Below are 20,440 nucleotides of genomic sequence, written 5' to 3'. Positions count from 1 at the left end.
CTGTGCTGGCTGGGTAGAGGATAATAAATCACACAGTAACAGTGCCTCAGCTAGCTGTGCTGGGGGGGGGGGTAGACTGGCAGCTGTCTGTACTCTGCCATTTACCAGGGTGGCAGAAGATGGTTTGGTATGAAGATGCAAAATTTCACTTCCAAGAACTTGTTTTCTTTTAGTATTTTCATGCCAGTGGAATGTTGAGATCTTTGCTTTTTAAGTTTTGCCAACCATTCCAATATATGTGCAATTGTTTATAGATGCCCACCCTACTTTGCATATACCGGTATTTGAGATTTTTCCCTGTATGTAATTTGATGAAATGTCTGTAATAAGTGCCTAAACTTAAAGTGGACTCTGAATAACTTTCAAAGGTCACAAGTTCTCTACTGATTGCTATTCGTGATATCTGTAACCATGATAATTGCGTTTGTTATTTTGGAGTTTTGTATATACACTATTGTGAATATTGTAAATTCTGTTTTGATTGTTATTCATTTTAAAGCATATTCATTGAATTACTGTGCAAGAATAGCAATGTTGTTGAAGATCCAATTATCATTTTGTTGTATTCTCTTTTTATTCATCCATCCATTATTTTTTTATCTCCCTCGCTTTCTCATTCTTGTCTTTTTTCATTCTTATCTTTCCTTTTCATAAAATATTTATCTTTGTCTTTTCTTACCATACTTTCCTCCCTCGTTCTTGCATTTGTTTTTTGTCTCACCTTTCCACCTTTATTTCTCCCCTCTGTTTTATTATTTCTTATCACTCTTATTTCCCTTGTCTTCTTCCTTCTCTTTTCTTCCTTTTGCCATGATCATTCCTCCTGTATTTTTTCTTTCTCTTTTCTTCATTATCCTTTCTCCTTTCCTTTCTCTGTTTTTTGGGGGAGGTTTCATTTATTCATTCATTTATTCATCCATTCTTCCTTTTTTGCTTTCTTTCTTGTCATCATGTTTTGTACCTTCCCAATACTGTATACTTCTTTCCACTGCTATTCTTCCTGTCTACTTTCCTTTTATTCCTCTTTCCTTCTACTCTGCTTTACTTTTGTCCTTCTTTCCTTCTCTTTTTCTTTCCTTCTCTTTTTCTTTCCTTCTCTTTTTCTTTCCCTCTCTTTTTCTTTCCTTCTCTTTTTCTTTCCTTCTCTTTTTCTTTCCTTCTCTTTTTCTTTTCTTCTATTTTTCTTTCCTTCTCTTTTTCTTTCCTTCTCTTTTTCTTTCCTTCTCTTTTTCTTTCCTTCCCTTTTTCTTTCCTTCTCTTTTTCTTTCCTTCTCTTTTTTTCCTTCTCTTTTTCTCTCCTCTTTTTCTCTCCTCTTATTTCTTCCTTCTCTTTTCCTTTCCTTCTCTTTTTCTTTCCTTCTCTTTTTTTTCCTTCTCTTTTTCTCTCCTCTTTTTCTCTCTTATTTCTTCCTTCTCTTTTTCTTTCCTTCTCTTTTTCTTTCCTTCTCTTTTTCTTTCCTTCTCTTTTTCTCTCCTCTTATTTTCTTTCATTCTCTTCTTCTTTCTGTCTCTTTTTCTTTCATTCTCTTTTTCTTTCCTTCTCTTTTTTCTTTTCTCCAATCTCAGGATGGCCTTGTAGAGGGTATACCAGTCTGGCCTGTCATATATTACTGTATCCGTTGTGGGGATCTAAATGCTGCTATGATCACAACAAATAATGCTGCGTAAGTTCACCATAAAAGGGAAATATATAACCTTTGTCATATATGAAAACAGTCAATGGTATGAAAATGGGTAGGGAATTTAGAGATAAAGAGAATTAAAAACATTTTATCGATATAATATTAAGTGTTTGTAGTCCTGGCCTGGGCAGCTCTCCCATGTCAGGTATTGAATGAAAGGGTGTGGGGGGGGGGTCTAATGCGCACCTTTCCTAACCTTGGGTCGTCTGTAAATGGGGATTACATGTTTATTGGGACATCTGAAAGGAAAATACCCTACTAAGTCATATGAAAATTGAATTAAAAAATATTTGGTCAATTATTCTGTACTTATTCACAGTAGCATTTTGAATTCAACCAGTGTAAATTCACTTGCTTGATTTAAGTCCTAATCAAATTTTTTTTGTAATGTTTCATCTTTCTTTTATTGTTTCATTGTAATTAAAGCATCAATCCCTCTGGTTTCCATTTGAGTTGCTTATTTGGTGATTTAAAGTTTGGTGTTGTTGTTGAGCAGATATTTAAAACATCACAGCACCATAATATAAAAGACCGGTTTTCAAGACAAGTGTCACTTGGTGCTGAGCTATCGATGATGTGATGTGGACCATTATTGTTAGAGCTATGGAAGCGAGTCTAACTTGTGCTTCCAACACCAGTGCCCATGTTGAACTTGAAACCACCTATTCTTGAGACAGGATTTCCCTTTAAGATATATTGATCCCTTAGTGTCCTTCCTAGATTGAGTGTTTGAATGCTGGTATTTCCTTTCTAAGAAATCATTGTGCACTCCAGTGTACAAAACCATTTACTGGCTATTGAAGTTGATAAGGAATCTCTGAACTAGAAATTATAGAAATTAACCATTACAGTTCAAATGTACAATTAAAAAAGAAAAGCATGGCATTATTGATTATGTACTATATTCAGTTCTAGATTGACCACCCCCCCCCCCCTTCTTAGTGAGAGTCTCAAAGCATTTCTAACAGTAAAACTCTAAATACAATTTTGTTCGTATCAGATAAGGGTTTGTTCGATTATAAAATGGAATTATTTCTGACATTAGATATTTTTCTTTTATTGTTTCCAGCCAGAGTCTTGGTGAGTTCAGTGAATACCTTGAAGAATACATGCACAATGACGATAGAAGGTAAGTTCTTCAAGATGGCATCCCTCGCGCAGTGGTAGATTTAGCCAGGTTAGATAGTGTAACATTTAAGTGCCAGGCATGAGAATTGTCCGATTTTTATTGGAATTCCGATTTTTTTAAATGAAAATCTGTGGTCGCCGAGTTCGATGTGAATTTGATATAATATTTGGGGGGTAGCGAGTCACCGCGATGCTGAATCCTTACCGGGCCGCGCCGGCGGGGAACGCACTGATCGATCCGTTGCTAGCCATGCACGCTAGCTCAAGCAGCAACACGCACGGAGCGCGAGACTGCACCGCGCACTACTTCGGTTGCGTCACGAACGATGCGAGCGAAAATCGTGCGGTGGCTTTAATTCAGTCTCTAGTATCAAAATGGCGGCATCCATACCGAAGTTCGTTGATCGCGATGGGGAAGAAGCGGACCCGAAAGAGATAGATAAATCCGTCAAAAATAGATGGAACTGGTCGTTGGTGTGACCATATAATTTTGGAAGGCACTTCTGATCAACATTTGGCCGGGGATTGTTTTCGTAAGCTGTACAATCCCGATGAAGCTTGGTGCTTATGGTGCAATGACAGCATAATGTATGGCAATGGAGGTCTTAAAACACTGCGTCAGTAATTGTCTCTCAATGTCAGCAGCATATGGTTTACTTTACTATAGGTGTGGTGTATAGGTCTGTACACAAACAAAGTTCATAATGTACAAATTACATTGTATAGTTTGTAAAAATTTTATTTCCTTTTTCTGTTAAATTGGTACTCCACAATGGGTTCCTTTTTCTATCAAATTGGTACTCCAGAATGGCTTCCTATACCGCCTTTAAATGCTAAAACCCAGGAGCTTCAGGGGGCGCTTCCCCTGGAACCCCGTCCGTAGGTTTCATTTCCTTTCAGATATTTTTCAAGAAAGTCATTCTCATGCCTGAAGTGCCTGATTGTTTGTGAACATTGTTAGGCTTGTCCAAAGCATAAGCCATTTCGTAGTTCCATTCTGCGCATGATCAGAAGAAGGTCATTGGTTCTAAAGTGACATGGTGGTTTAATTTTTAATGAGATCAGCACCAACTTTTATGTCTTGATTATTCAATAAATTCTTTTGAATTGTTTTTTTCAATAGATCCACACAAAATAACAATATGTCCACTGGCGACCGGTATTTCACAGTTGGCCAAGTACATTGTTATAACAACACGCTAATGCATTCTAAGTAGAAATGCAACAAAATGCCTTCACAGAGTGTTCATCTGGTCTATTCAATTTCTTCATCCTGCTATGTCAGGCATGCTTTCACAATATCTTGCTTTGAATCTGCCTATCATAATGAAAGAAATGAAAGGTCATTGACCAAATATTGCCCATGAAGTAACTTTTAATGGTCTATTGCATCTGATCCAGCTTGATCAGCCCTGTCCTCGAGAATTTGTTTCATCAGTCATTTCCATGTCAAATAAATGTCAGAAATTTATCTTAAGTAAGTATATTCTTTGAGAGGTCTATGCATAACTATCATGTTAAAAGTATATACAAACATAGTATCGATTTACCAGAAAATAAAAAAGAAACAGAAATATGTTCTTTTGTTTTTTAAAAGCACAAAAGCACGAGAGAATGAAAGAAAGAAATGGGTCCGTTTGGGTTTTATTGCTCAATTCAATGTCAAAATTATTTCACATCTCTTTAAAATAAAAAAAATATTTAAAAAAAAATATCGTGAAAAGTTAGATATCAAATTTGGTGAGACAAAGTGGGAGAGGCCAGCGGGTAACTTCATAACAAGTCTGCTCCCCATATTTAAAATGATTGTTCATGATCTACTTTCATTTACTTATTAAATAATTGGTTGATTCTTGACATTTTATTTGTACAGGTTATCACCCAGTACAGAGACTAAACTGAGGCTACATTATAGGAGAGCTGTTAGGAACAGTACAGATCCATTCAAGAGGTAAATTATTTCTTCTCTATGTCCAAGTCGTCAATTAGCAATCTGGGAGCATTTCATACAGGGACTTGTTAGATATTCTGTCTTACAATTACCTTAGTAATGTTCAGACATTGGTGCTTCTTAGCCAATAAAAATCAAGGAAAGTTATCTGATCTATTATCTTTGAGACAGCTGAGTTAATGAAATGCTCTTCAGAGGTAAAATAGAAAATTGATTTCCTATAGATGTATTTTCCTGAAAGAGGAAGGTGAAGATAGAACTGCTGATTGTGTCAAGTTACAAGAGTATCCTAAAAAACTGCATGTTTAACCAGGCATGATATTCTCCCAATTAAAATCGGAATTCTGATTTTTTTAAATATTTTTGAAAAATATATATATATATATGTATATGTGTATATATATATATATTTATATATACATTTTTTATGTGAAATCCTTTGCCCAAGTTAATTCTCATACTGTTTTTTACTGCTTTTTAAAGTCAAATGATAAAAAACTATCATGCAGACTCACCTTGAAAAATCACTTTTGATTTCTTTACTATGCAAGAGCTTGCAACCCCGACCGGGGCGCCTCGGACTTCGTAGGTGACTTAGTGACCCTTGGCTATTTTTCAGATTTTTTTTTTCAGAGGGGAATATCATGCCTGGTTTAACATTCATTTGCTCATGTTCCACATGTCTTATGGAGAAGTCAGTGAAATTATCTGAGAATCACCAGCACAATAGATAAATATATCCTTTAAAGCAGATATGAACCAATAGCGCCATCTCGAGTCTTCAACTACTTATACCTGGCCAGTTTCCTGACCCATAATGCTAGTCTAGTAATATAGACCCACTCAAATGATAACAAAAAAATACACTTATACCGCAATAACTCTGTTACCAAGTAGCAAAACAATTACTTCTCAAAACATTTTAGTTTCTCTATACAAATACAATTATAGGTAAATTTATTCTCTGTAGTATTAGTAGATATCTGAAAATGTTTATTTTAAGACTATGTATTTATAACACACAGTCAATGAGAGATCACACACAGTTCACTCCCCCTTTAAACTTCCAAAATGCATCTTTGCTTAACAAAGGGAAAATAGGAGCAGATCTGTATTCATTATCTTCTACCGGTACTCTCTAACAAGAAAGTGTTACCTATGTAAATTGTAATGTGCTATATGCTATACATAGGCATAAATCATTCATGATTTAGAAATTCATCTGTAGACAACATGAAGAATGATGGGTTTATCAGAGCTGAAAACTAGTACTGATTTCCAGTAATTAGTACTGAAAGATTAGAAGAATATTGATTTCTAAAGTTTAGTTTTATGTGATATGTATTTCTTTGAAAATACTGAATTCCTCATCAAAATACTGATTTTCAGCTTTTAAAATGCGTAATTTTTTCCTGCTCAGGTTGGCATATCTGATTAATGAATATGTTGAAAGTCCTATGATGATGACTCATCTTTGTGCTAGTAGTATCTTGTTCTCATCTTGAATCACATGAAATGATGGCATGAGAGCAGATACAATGCCAGAAAATTTGGGGGTACCTCGGCTTGGAGGGCCATGTCATTATGGCCTCTTGGTTGAGGGCTGAGGACTTTTGGTTTCCTTGGTAAGAGGCTAGGAGCTGAAATTACAAAGATTTGATTGAAGTTGAGGGTTTATCTGAAATGCCACTTTGGACTTGTATGCTTCTGCCCACAGTAGGTTTTTGCTGAAGCTGTTATATTATTTGGTTGTGTTTCCATTGTTTTTTTTTTCATTCACACAATAACTTAAGAACTGATAACCAATCAACTTCAAACTTGGCACTTGATGCATAAGGGAGCATAGATATCTGCATAGATATTTGGGGTCAAAGGCCACAGAGGTCAGTTTATTCATGTACATCATATGTATGCTAATGTCCTCTTACATTGTAAAATATTTCATTTTTACAGGGCTGTGTACTGTTTGCTTGGACGATGTGATACAATGGACAACCATGCTGAGGTTTGCGAGAAGACTGAAGATTATCTATGGCTCAAGGTCAGTAACATGAATGATGCACTGGTCACAATGTTACAAGATCAGTATTTTCTTGGCTTCCAATGTCTTTGAAGTTATAGTATTGTGATTCATTTGTCAGAAGTATACCAACGAATGTAAGTTGAAAAAAAATGAAAATCCATATCTTATTGTTAAAAAAATGAAATCTGAAATTGAAATACTCTGAAAATTCTTTTTGCCCAATTGATCGTGGGCCCGGCAGCCACTCTGCAGCGCCAGATCGACATAGCTCTATACCTTGAGTTGTTGAACACCAAACAGCGTAGCAGCAACTCCCATTTATAACATGTTTTGATCTGACGCAGCTAGGGCTTGAACTCTGTACCTCCAGGTTGTGAGATGGACGCTCTACCAACTGAGCCAACACACTGGTGATATACTAGTATTTCATCAGAACCTTAATAACAGCTATCTACTAGTGACATTGCAGTCATACAAAAAAGAAGTCTTGGAAGTGGCAATGTGCAGAAGTCATTATGAGAAGTTATTGATAAAGATGCTAGAATTCTCTGACAATTTGCTTTCAGCCAAATGCATGGCACCATTTCTGTAAATTACATTTACATCAGTCACAGATTGTTTGCTTTTTATAACAAATTCATGAAGTATTTCCCCTGATAATGTAATTTATTGCAGTTAAGTCAAGTTCAGTTTGGCGAGTCTCCGTCGTCATCATCATCAAGTAGCCAAGGTTCATCTGATAGACTAACCCTTCAACAACTCCAAACGACACTCTTAGAAGAATATGGAGAAACACACTTCAGTGCACATCAGAATCCGCACCTTTACTTCAAGGTCAGTATATTAAAACAGGGTCCTATGTTCAGAAATTATGGGAAGCAAGTTATTCTTTAAATGTTTTTCAGTAGTTCAGGTTGTGATAATAGTCATCATTTCTTGTATAGCACATATATATATGTTTGTCAATGATCTTCAGTCTGAATGCACTTCTAAAGGACTTTTGATATAATTACCCTGGTTTCAGCCTGGCAGCCTTTTACTGTGCTCAGGTATGTCAAGGAATATTCCTGCAGGTACCCATTTCATTCACCTGGGTCAGGTGTGGCAAATGTAGATTAATATCTTCCTAAAGGATATATTTCATAGACAGGTGTCCCAGGCAAGGGCTGGGTATGAAAATGTAAGTCCTATATCCATTAGATCTTTATTTAAGATAAACGGATTTGGTTTTGACAGTCAAATTTATAAAAGAATACAATATGTGACTGTCAAACTGTTTTTCTGGTAATCATTCTGCTTATTTGCTATTTAATGCGATATTTGACCAGATGACATTCCCGATTGACTTGTGTCAAGAATTATGTCATGCATTATCTTCAGGGCCTGTTGCATTAAACTTACTTTTATACGTTAACTTTGCTTTTTAATGGTAATTACCATGGTAACAATGCTCAACAGCCAATGAAAATCAAGGATTCCATGGAGGTTATCACTAGATGGCAAAGATACCATAATTGCTACTTCTATCCAAAAGTTCCCTGATATACATGTATACATTTAACCTTTAAAGACATCAATGTATTTCATCATATTTGTGTTTGTCGTTTTCTAGATCCTGTTCCTATCTGCTCAATTTGAGGCTGCTATTGAGTTCTTATCCAGACATGATAATGGTCTAAGAAGCCATGCTGTTCATTCTGCCATCGTTCTACATGAGCTTGGTCTCCTGGCATTACCTCAGAACATTCAGGCACAGCTCTGTAAGTCGCATTAGGTCTTTTCTTTGTCGAGTTACCATCAGCCTTTTTTCAAAAGACTTCCTAGTAGTAAGTAAATTAGATGCTTGAATGCAGTTTTGTCCGGGACAATCATAGCCTGTCTTACCTACAATGCGTTTATCCCCACCTTTCCTGCCTGATTCCATGCATGCTCCATTATCATCTCATCACTTCTAATTTTGGGTGTTTGATAAGATGAGTTTTATGATAGAAAAAAATCATTATCAGTGAGAGTAAGTAATCTGTATCCATTGCGCTGACTGATCTACTTTTCCTGAAGCCACGCGTTTAGCGGAAAGCGGATCTGTGCCTGCGCGCGATGCACAGTGACGTCAATGATGGAATAGTGCACTATTCCATCATTGACGTCACGGAATAGTAAATTTTCTTCTGTGGGCGTTTCATTTTCAACATCATCGCAAAATAATGAAAATATGTTTGGTCACATGATGCTATTTAAACCAATCAGCATACAGGATTTAATTTATGTTGGATATAATGAAAATTAGATTAGATTTTCAGATTTCACTATTTTGTATAGAAATACAAATGCAGCTACAAAATACTGAATTCTGGAAATTTAATACAATGTTTGTAATACTTTCAATGATAATAGTAAAAATCTGACTTTCTTAGCCTTTGATACAATTGGTAACATCTAAACATAAAAATGATTATTAGCAGTATGAATGCAGATATTCCAAAGTTGCAGTTTATGAGGAAAAGGATCAGTATTGAGATCTGTACCTGTTAATCTTTTTACTCTAGTGAGTCGAGATCCACAAGACCCACTTCCAATGCATAGACTCAACTTTGTTCGTCTCATCAGCATGTATACATCCAAGTTTGAATCCACAGACCCACGAGAAGCTCTTCAATACTTTTACTTGCTCAGGTAAGATAGATTCATCATAGCTTTTGATTAATTGTTAGCAAGTTTCTGTTACTGTGAATGAGTGAAACATGTGGGAATGCTGAAGTGTGACAGAGGTCATTAAAACCTCCCAACAGTTTATGACCAACTATGTCCATTAGATTACTTCCTTTAAAAGTCAGAAATACTGTATCATAGAGCAAGAAGAAATTAGTGAATTCTATATGGGGGCTATTCTTAATACTGTTGTTATATTAGTTTGCATTTGATTGAATAATGATTTTGCTTAATTTCTGGGCTCTTGCAATTTAAAAGAGCTATTTGGGGTCTAAACACCCTTTCCCCCAATATATTTTGTTCATTGTTTCTGAAGAAGGCCAAAGCTGAAGGTGTACAATTATTTTTTTTTATTTGACATAAATGGGTGTAGGTGCCTGATGGAGAAAGAGTTGCATGTAAATATGACCCCCAAAAATCAAACTCATGTCACAAATGCATGCTCTTGAATAGACAAAAAAAAAATTATTTGATTTTCAGTGTGGCATTGAGTTGCAGTTCTCTCTCTGCAACTGGTCTCTGTTCAACTCTTATTCTAAACTGTGAATGCATAGTTAATTTTTTAGCTTTGGCATAAATCACTGAAATCAATGAATGATTTTGTTCCTTACAGGAATCTTAGGGATGCGAATGGAAAGAGTTACTTTGTGCGTTGCTTGAGTGAGCTTGTCATCGAGACGAGGGAATTTGAGACGTTGCTGGGACGTAGAGAGAGGGATGGGGCAAGGAGACCCGGAGCCGTCGACAAGTTTCAGGAGGATACTCAGAGCATCATTGAGACGGTTGCTATGGATACAGAGACCAAAGGACTGTTTGAGGATGCTCTGAAGCTACATGACCTTGCTGGGGTAAGGTCAAATGTCTTATTTATGTTGTTAGACTAGATTCTCTTATCCACTTTTATCATACAGCTCCATAGGTACTATTGATATGGCATGTTTATATTCCAGAATTTCTCTTCAGAAAATCTTCCAGAGATTATTGTAATCATGTCAACAGTAGGACAGTTTGCTAGGATCTGATCAGTAACATACTTTGATCAGTATTTACCAAGTTATTAGTTCTGGCATAGAGAATAACTTTTTATCAAGAAAATTAGTATTAGACAGTATTTTAAATGCCTTGAATAAATGCCTTCTGATATAGAGTTCAGATTCAAGGAAATTGTTGATTTCTTGTCCTTCCACTTCAACTAGTTTGTTTGAAGTTCCTTTGTCTGGCATAGGTGATTGAGGGGTGTACAGACGGGCAACTTGCCTGGCTGGGTTGAGGGATCGAGCTTCATCTGTCCTATATTTCTTACTTGATGTAGTCGCCTTGGACTAAAAATTACTCATATGGTTGTTGCAAGAAATATTTGCAGTCAATTGCAAATTTACATTTAATAGATCAGTTTTAATTATAGCAAATCAATTTGAACTTCTTGTTCCTAAAATCAGCAATTGAGTGTAAATTTGCAAATTATTTCAAGACTTATGATTGATTTTGGGACTACACCCCATAGGTATCCATTTCGCCTTTCTTGGTGGGCTGTCTCTCAGTCCATCAGCTGTTATGATGATTAAAAAGACATTAACAGAAATATGGTGTAGACAATTTGTGCAAAAAATATCAGTCCATGGTAAATATGAAAAAATTGAGGGGAGTCAATGTGAATTTGTATTGACTCAGTGTCAGCCATGAGGTGCTTTTTATTAAGTGTAATATTGCCTTAACAATGAACAGGAATTGGGCAACTTAATTCAAGGGACTTGTTCTATTCAAGAAATTGGAAGAAATTTGGTAAATGCTACTTAAATTAAGTGAGCACAGGATTATCTAAACAATGCACAGGATATAGGCCACTTTGAAGGAACTCCAAGATCCAGTTCTATTCAGTTGATCAGATTAAATTTAGTGAATGGTACTCAAAGTTTTACAGAATGTAAGATTATCTTAGCAGTTAATTGGGATTATCTCCTGGATGTATTGATATCTCTTGATGGTATTGTGTACTCCTTTGAGACTCCTGAACTGGTGAATAATAAGTTGAGTAGAATGACCAGGAGAGCAGTCCACAAAGTATCCAGATTTGCTGTCAGCCAATCAGATGCACAGATTTCAGTAGCTTGTTACAGTTTCCATTGACAATTGCTGTCAAGATAAACCTTGGGTTATGAGGGTGCCGTAGGTAATCAATCAACCATTGATTGAAAAATCAAGTTTTCTGGTATAAGTAGTGCTGGAGTTTTCTTGTCAGGGAACATTTACTTGGAACGTAAGCTGTGAAGCATCCATTTTTTGTTTGTTTCATTAGAACACAGATAAGGTTCTTGAGCTGATGAACAGACTGCTGAGTCCCACCATTGCATCATCAAACAGCCCGCAGTCCAACAGAGAGAGGTTACAAGCCCTGGCACTCAGCATTGCAGAGAGGTAGGTCATTTATTATTACGTAGCAAATATTTACAGGAAGTTGGAAACCGGCAGGAGTACATTAAGAACACTGTAAAAGTTAGCCAAGCTTCATGTTAGCTAGAGTGTTATTTGATGGGCTTGAGTAACATGGTTGGTGGATGTTTGTGTTACAGATATCAATTATCATTATTGTTTGTTGGTTTTTTTCATTTCATTTCATTTCATTTATTTTCCATTTCCAACAATCATTTACAATAAGTTTTGTTACATACATCTTATTATAATCAATAAAACAAAGAAACTTATTATATGTAATAATTAAGATAACAGGTCGGAAATGGAGGAGGCTGCTAAAAAAGCGAAGCTTGTAGAATGCAGCCTTCTATTACATATTTGTATGAACAATGTAAACAAAACACAAATACAACATGTAGAAGTTGAGCTTAAATCTATTTAAATGAATAGTTTAAAAGAAATAGAAAATGAGAGAAAAAACGAGATCAATGGTCTCCAGATTCTTGCCCCGGCACTCACAGCGAATATTACGGATCAACAGGAAAACGAAAATTATCATATTTCACACTTAGTAGTGCTAAGTATATATGAAAAATATTATGTATGAGTGATGAAGAGTTAAACAAACCAACGAGTATCTTGGAGAAACTTTTTGAACTTAAATTTAAAAGAATTTAGACTTGGGGAATCTTTGATAGTATTATTAAGAGTGCCCCAAAGTCGAGGGCCTTCGAAAGTAAAGATAGATTTGGCAAGAATTGTCCGGGGTAAAGGAAAATGAAATTCGTCGGATTGACGTGTAGGGTATTTATGGATAGTTTTGTTTTTGTTAAATGAAGAATCGAAGATTGATGGTAGCATATTATTATTTAATTGATACATAAATTGACCCAAGTTATATTGATATAATGTTTTTACTTTTAAGATTTTATTGTCAATAAACAATTGGTCTGTATGGGATCTCCAGGACATATTAAAAATAACGCGCAATGCCTTTTTCTGTAAAAGTAATATTCTTTCCAGATAAGATGTATGTGCATTTCCCCAGGCAATTATCCCATAGTTTAGATAAGGTAAAATCAATGTTTAATAAAGCATTTTTAGGGAGGAAGTTGGAAGAAAAAACTTGACCTTATTTATAACACCAATATTACGTGAAATTGTACGGCATATAGAATCAATGTGTGTTTTCCAAGATAAATTGTTGTCTACTATCAGGCCTAAAAATTTTGTTGAAGCGACCACTTCAATGTCAGCGTTGTCCAATTTAATATCGTATGGTAATTTATCTAAAGAATTGCTGAAAAGCATACATTTCGTTTTTTGTACATTGATTGACAATTTATTAGATCTTATCCATTGTACTAGCTTCTCCAGTTCAATATTCAATATATTGACTAAAATATCGGGATTAGGATGAGAATAAAGTACATTTGAATCATCTGCAAAAAGAATATAAGATAATATTGTCGAAGAATTGTGGATGTCATTTATATAGATCGTAAATAAAAGTGGGCCCAGTATGCTACCTTGAGGAACACCCCAGTTGACCTTTAGTAGAGAAGAATTTCGTTCATTTATGTTAACAAACTGTTAACGGTTTATTAGGTAATTCCTGAACCACTCCAAGGCCTTTCCACGGATTCCGTAATTTTCAAGTTTGTATAGTAGTATTTCATGATTTTTAGTGTCAAAGGCCTTGGAGAGGTCCAGAAAAACACCTACTGTATGTTCAAAGTTATCAATAGCTTTTGTGATTTTTTCAACAAATGAAAGAGTAGCATGAGATGTACTATGCTTTTGGCGGAATCCAAATTGAAAGTCAGAAATTATATTATATTTATTCAAAAAGTCTAATAGTCTTGTATACATCACTCTTTCTAGAACCTTTGATAGAGTAGGCAATAAAGATATCGGTCTATAGTTACATACATTATTCTTATCTCCTTTTTTATACACTGGTATTACCTTAGATATTTTCATATTGTCAGGCACGACGCCATTAATTAAGGAAAGATTAAATATGTGTACTAATGGATCAACAATATATTCTATGACATTCTTTAATAAAATATTATCAATACCATCATGACCACAACTCTTTTTGTTTTTTAAGTTATTCACTGTATCTATTATTTCATTCCTATGTACTGGTAATAGAAAAAGAGAATTAGGATTTGGTCGGTGAGTAAAATCTGTAAATTTCTTTTGTGTTAATGGTATATTGTTTATACCTTGACTGTTGGATCTTTGCTAGTAAAAGTGTAGCAAATGTTTTAGGTTTGAATTTTTTCCAGGAATGGACACTTAAGTTTTATAGTCATATTTCACTCTTGTTACGCTATCTTTTTATTGTGAAATATATCTTTCCACAATGACACTTATTTACAGCACACTGTTTAATTCAGTTTAGCCCGCCATTTTAGCCTTGTTTGTATTAAGCATTGAAACCACACTCCATACTGTCCTCCAATGGCAATAACAAATATGTTCACAAAGGTTCATTGCTTTAAAATAGTAAGATCAATCTGTCTTTCACATAGCCATCAATGCAATACTTTGTCTTTTATATGTAATACATCTTATAACAGGAGTTGTGTTCATGTTCAAAATTGCCCCTGGAGATGAGCATATTGGGTAAGATGTTGAACTCATCTCAAATATATGGTTGATAATCACTTGACTCTTTCCATTATAATGCAGCATTTTATAATGTTTTTCTTCCCTAAGTATTGTTTTATAATTTCCATCCTACCCTTGGCTTTTTCTGTTGCTTCTATATCTTTCCACAATCTGAACATACTTTGAAGTTCATTTTTTCTGTATGTTTATGCAGGTATCAATCCAAAGGTCTGACGGGTAGTCCAGCAAACACCAAGTCCTTCTATCTCCTCCTTGACCTCATGACCTTCTTTGATGCGTACCACAATAGAGATCTGGACAGAGCATTATCGGTTAGTCTTCATCCGTTCATGTCGTACCATAGTTGTGCTGTGCTTATATTCACCTTGCACATGAAGTATAAAGGGTTGGGAACGATGGATGGAATTGGTGCAATTAAGTATTTAGCTGCATATTTGTACAATAGATTTACCATTGCCCAAGGTGTTAGAAGAATGATAAATATCACCGCAATCAGGCTCCAAGTTCAACCTCCTTTTGCTCAGTTTAACTCCCAACCATTATAACCCCTTTGAAGAGTAACCATTTTCATGATCCAATTCTATGTAAACAGCTAGGGAAACTGGTGGCCAAAGTAAGCGACCAAAAGATATCAAGAATAAATTCAAGGTGATGTTATTTCTCTTGATCATGTAAACTCGTATCATTCAGAAGAGCTCATCTCAGAATAAATCTTCTTTGGTATACTTGAAGGGTTTGAATTGAAAATGTTGTTTGGGTCCGATGATGAATCTTTATCCTTGCGCTCGAAGTGTTACCCGCCATCCCCTAGCTGCACTCCATGTGTGGTGTAGATGGGGGTAGGTGTGACACAGTGCTTGACAATCATAGGGTCCCCTGGTTAGGAGGGTCCTTTCTTAAGGACATCTTGACTGGGGGCTGAGGACTCACACATCAACAAGACATTCTCTTTGGTTTTTTTTATCTCTCTATCAGAGTTTAGGGGGGTTCTGTTTATTTTCTTCTTGACTGTGTTGATGAGCACAAATATTAGAGATGGGCCCGATGTCAGAATGTTGCTATTACATTGCCTTGGCGGAAGCCTAGAGAGCTTGTAGAGCACTGGTCATGCTATCCTGGGTCCTGGGTGTAGACCCCTGTAAGGACAGTGCAATCTTCTTACAATCTTTTTTCTTCATAAATATCATATGTTTTACCCAAGGAGACGCGTTTGCCATAGCCATGAGAATTATTGAGAAATACCTTGTAGTACTCGTACTAGTAATTCAAGTGGATATCCGTTACGAGCAACTGCAGCTGTAAAGAAGCTGAGTAGGTCGGCATGATTTTTACAGTTTTCTGCTGCTTCTTTTCTTTCCAGACAATCCGTCAACTTCAGATTATAGCTCTCAGTCCTGAATCAGTTGATGATAGAGTGCATGGATTCAAACAGTACACTGATGAGGTAAGAAATGGATCTCAGTTCAATATATTAGACAAATTTAAGTGAGGGATAGTTAAAATGTATAGTGTGGATTTGACTTATGGCTTAGATAGTACACTCACAGGATGATGTATCCAAAAAAGCTTAACCAGTTTACTGAAGGACCATCACAGTTGAATTCTTTATATCAAGTCCTTTAAATACATTGAGTCATTACTCTTGTAATATTATTCTGTGATACTTTATGAAGTTCAGAAAGTTTGATAACGAAACATCAATCAAAATGTGGGATGATGCAAAGTATGTGGTAATTCTGTTTGTGGTATGCATGCCTTTGAAGATAAGGTGTAGCTTTATAATTATTATTAAGATTGAATTCAAATTGGGACACACATGTAGTGTAACTAGATATTCATACCTATTTTTAGTCAAAGATTTATCATATAATGACATTTTTTTTAATTCATTTATTATTCTCTAAGTTTATCTTGTTGCAAAATAGTGAAGGGTAAGTAAAACCCTGTTCTGTGAGAAGACTGTTTGTTTGTATAATTTTATTGAACTCACACCTTTCCACAACTTGTTTTTTCTTGTAACCAGATTAGAAGAAGTCTTCCAGATGTTCTCCTTGCCACGATGACTATCCTATACACCAAGTATCGATCATGTCGTAGCAGTGGAACACAAAGTCCTCAAGCTAGAGCTGGCCAACGTCATGAAAATGGAGGAAAGGAATCTGTAAGTATCTCTGTCATTGTACTCTTTGTCATTGTTTTCTATATCTGATTTTTTTTTATAAGAAAATTACAAGTGCTTCTAAACATTCTCAGAGTGAAAATTATGAGCGATTTGCTACCTCAAGAGGTGAAATGTCCAGCCTCTTTTGCAATGAAAATGGTGTGTGAAATGAAAAATGGGAGTCAATGCCAAAATAAATTTGATTTTTTTTAATTATTATTATATCAACTATGTTATGAGAGTGATGAATGAAAGAATGTAGCATAACTGCCCTTATTTTTAGCAATTCCATAAAATATAAAATGTAAAATATTTTCTGTACTTCCAATCTCCATTCTTCCTTTACTTCACCAACATTCCAAGCTATGATAATTTCAGAACAAGAAAACTTTTTATGTGAACTAGAAAACAGATCTATTTCAAGGATCCACTTGGAGGGGGGGGGCATGTATACTTTACGGAATTGCATTTTACAGTTATTTTCTATCTCACTCTTCCCATTCTCTGTTCAGTTCTTGGCCCACCTGAGGAAGCAAGCCAAGGCTCTGATCACCTTTGCTGGGATGCTGCCTTACAGGATGCCAGGAGATACCAATGCACGCCTTGTACAGATGGAGGTCCTGATGAACTAATTAATCAGACCATTAATCAGACCATGGGCCCGTAACACAAAGCTTAGCAATCATGGTAGAAGAATGCCTTTACGATTGATTGGATTGTCTACAATGTACAATCAATCTTGAAAATCAATCGTATGATCAATTGCTAACCTTTGTGTTACAGGACCCGTGTCTCATCATTTTGGTGATACCATTACATTCCTTGAAGTCATAATGAACTGAAGCCTTTAGGGACAACCTTCCAGAATGCTTAAAGATGTTGTCAGCGTTCATCCAAACCATCGTATCAGTCAATTTCGGTTAAAAAAAATTGATTTTGAGATTTTTGCAGAAAATGAATGTACAAGCCCTCTTCTATTCATAACTGAATTTATTTTAGCTTCTGAGATATGAGGGGATTTTCATGGCGATGCCATACAAATTTTTAATGAAATGCGCAAATCCCATTGGAAACGTGTACTGTAGCATAGGGATACCTTTTGACTGACCGTGATTACTATGCGCGCAGTCAACCAAACTGTCGTATAGGCCATCTGCACTGCATTGACTTTGCACGTGAAAAGCGATACAACGTTTTGACTGACTGCACGCATTGAAATCGCGGTCAGGGTTGTTGTATTCCCTATGGCGTTTTTGTACAGGGGAAATCTAAACCGCTCAAACCGAAATTACAAGCATGGAGCTCTTTTGCGATATTTTCTATGATCCTTGGTTTTGTGTAAAAATAAGGATACCATTGTCAAGCAATTGTCTTGGTCTTTCCAACCATGCATTTTTCTAGCAATGAATATGTTGTAAGGCTGGAGAACTAAGTGTGAAAATTATAGTAAACTTTGAAGTCGATTTTCTCTGAAATGGGTTTGCACCGTCGTATGTGGATACGACGGTACGGATGATCGCCGACTATATGAGCATCATTATTAGGGAATGTTTTGGGGATACGATCCCAGCTGAACTGGTGCATTATTTGTTTGATTATTCAATGCGATGCAAATCACTGTTGAAATGGCCAAGACTCTTAAGACCCCTTGCATGGGTCTTACTGTTAATTGCAACTGTGTTACCAATAATAACAAGCTTTCATTTTGGAAGACAGGTGCTTCTACAAGAATTGACAACTGTAATAATGACTATGGTTTGATTTATTTAATGTTTTTTTTCCAGAGGATGTAAAGCGCAAGTAAATCATATCAAGTGTTAGGACAAGGACACGCTCTTGTTAAGGAAATAAAAAAGTATCATGTGACCAGAACTCTATGGTCATGTTGTTTTCAGCCTAACATCGATTCACCCTCTATAAAAAGTCATAGAAAGTGGAGGACAAATGAAACTTTGGATTTGGGCCCATTTACAGATGGTTCAATTTCATCATTGTATGAGCATCCGTCAAGTCAAGTGGAAGGTTCTTAATAGCTTACCTTGTAACATCTCTAAATATTAAACCAATGAGGGTACTCTTTGTGTTCAGTTTATTTAATGGAGGTCTAAATGTGGATACAATCCATTTTCCTCACAATATGTATTAAAATGAATTCAATCTCAGCTGAAATTGTCCCATAGATTTGATCTGTCTTATTAAATTGTAAAATGTTATGTATTTTGTTTTCACTTCAATCATGGAGGTGGTGTACATCTAAATGTTGGTTCTCTTCTCTTTCAGGAAAGGAAAAATAATTATTACATATTATACCTTGACTAAATCAATTCCTATATTTTGTTGAATTTCATGACTATATTCGATTCAATGAATTGAAAATGTTGAGTCCGATGATGAATCTTTATCCTTGCGCTCGAAGTGTTACCCTCCACACCCTAGTGGGGTAGGTGTGGCACAGTGCTTGACAATCAAAGGGTCCCCTGGTTAGGAGGGTCCTTTCTTTAGGACGTCTTGACTGGGGGCTGAGGACTCACATCAACAAGTCATTATTTTCTCTATCAGGGTCTGGGGGGGGGGTGATATTGGAAAATCTATTGGAATAAAAAAATGATTGCAAGTTCAATTTAAGCCTTATTCAAACATGATTCTACACAACTCGCCATGTATATATGGTGTTTATACATGAAATTTTTGTGTCGTGAGTTCGTCCCCGCAACTTTGAACAAAACTAATATTGCAGTTTACTAGATTTTCCAAGAAATGCACAATTTGGTCTGAAACATTACTTCCAATTAAGGCCATTATTCGACTTTGAGAAGGTGGACTCTCACTGACTCAACTATTCTTTGGGTGGCTTTATACTTTGTAATAAAAATCAACAACAGTAGATTGAATCTTTTTGGTTGTATTTTGTTACCCACTCTCTTTTGGAAGAGAGGTAAAATTACACAAGATATCCGAATCAAAATTTCTTGTATGATTTCAGATCTTTTTGCTATAAAGTAATTTATTAATTTGGTATTCCTTTATAGTACAGTATTAAAGTTTGAGGCAGTGAAGCCACGTGAAGAAGGCATCTAACATGGCATTGTCATTTATAAGTCAATACATAAAATGTGAATATGTAAATCATGTGGGTTGTGTCTATGCTAGATACAGTAAAAATGAAATCAATATTTGATGTAAAGTTGCTTTGAAAAAGTGAATTTGTTAATAAAATGTTTCATAGAGAAATTGTAAATTTTATGATTTTATCTTTCACACTTGTCTTGGGTGATATTGAGTGATTGAATGTATTTCTTAATCATTAATCAATGCAGTACTCATTTGTTAAGGGCCCAAGTTTTATGAATATTATATTCAACTTTATCACAATTATGATGAATGAATGATGTGATACATCTTATGTGAAACTTGCAAGCATGAGCATGTAAAAATAATTTCAATAGAATGTACAAAAAAGTTGTTCTATAGTTAAGTTGTATCTGAATTTAAAAGGAAAATAACACTTCTAAAAATTTCAATATCTTGCCTTTGATATGACACCTCGACCAAGGAAAATGAGCACTTTTTTTCTTTATTTTAACTATGGTTTGCATATCATCCATCAAAAAATTATTTTACTGGTCACCTGCAGAAGCATCAAATGTAACAGACACAAATTACTTGCAGCATGGCTGATTGAAATAATAAAATGAAGCGGCAAATGAAAAAATAGATTCCGTACTGTTTAG

General features: G+C 35.5%; 1 protein-coding gene across 1 annotated transcript; it reads left to right on the top strand.

Moving 5' to 3' along the window:
* Positions 1–104: 104 nt before the first annotated feature.
* LOC129282388 (nuclear pore complex protein Nup93-like) lies at positions 105–19,952 on the top strand. The gene is made up of 14 exons (XM_064114159.1): positions 105–127; positions 1,567–1,664; positions 2,752–2,811; positions 4,684–4,761; positions 6,715–6,802; positions 7,460–7,618; positions 8,397–8,544; positions 9,331–9,457; positions 10,107–10,341; positions 11,790–11,908; positions 14,742–14,859; positions 15,909–15,992; positions 16,572–16,709; positions 17,222–19,952. Exons 2-14 carry the CDS (start codon positions 1,642–1,644, stop codon positions 17,339–17,341), a joined length of 1,497 nt encoding a protein of 498 aa, XP_063970229.1. The 5' UTR covers positions 105–127; positions 1,567–1,641; the 3' UTR covers positions 17,342–19,952.
* The last annotated feature ends 488 nt before the right edge of the window (positions 19,953–20,440 follow it).

This window comes from Lytechinus pictus, chromosome 2 (genome assembly GCF_037042905.1).
Source record: "Lytechinus pictus isolate F3 Inbred chromosome 2, Lp3.0, whole genome shotgun sequence".
In the NCBI taxonomy this organism is placed as follows: domain Eukaryota; kingdom Metazoa; phylum Echinodermata; class Echinoidea; order Temnopleuroida; family Toxopneustidae; genus Lytechinus; species Lytechinus pictus.
Note: the sequence above shows the minus strand (reverse complement) of the source record. Positions and strands in the feature narration are given on the sequence as shown.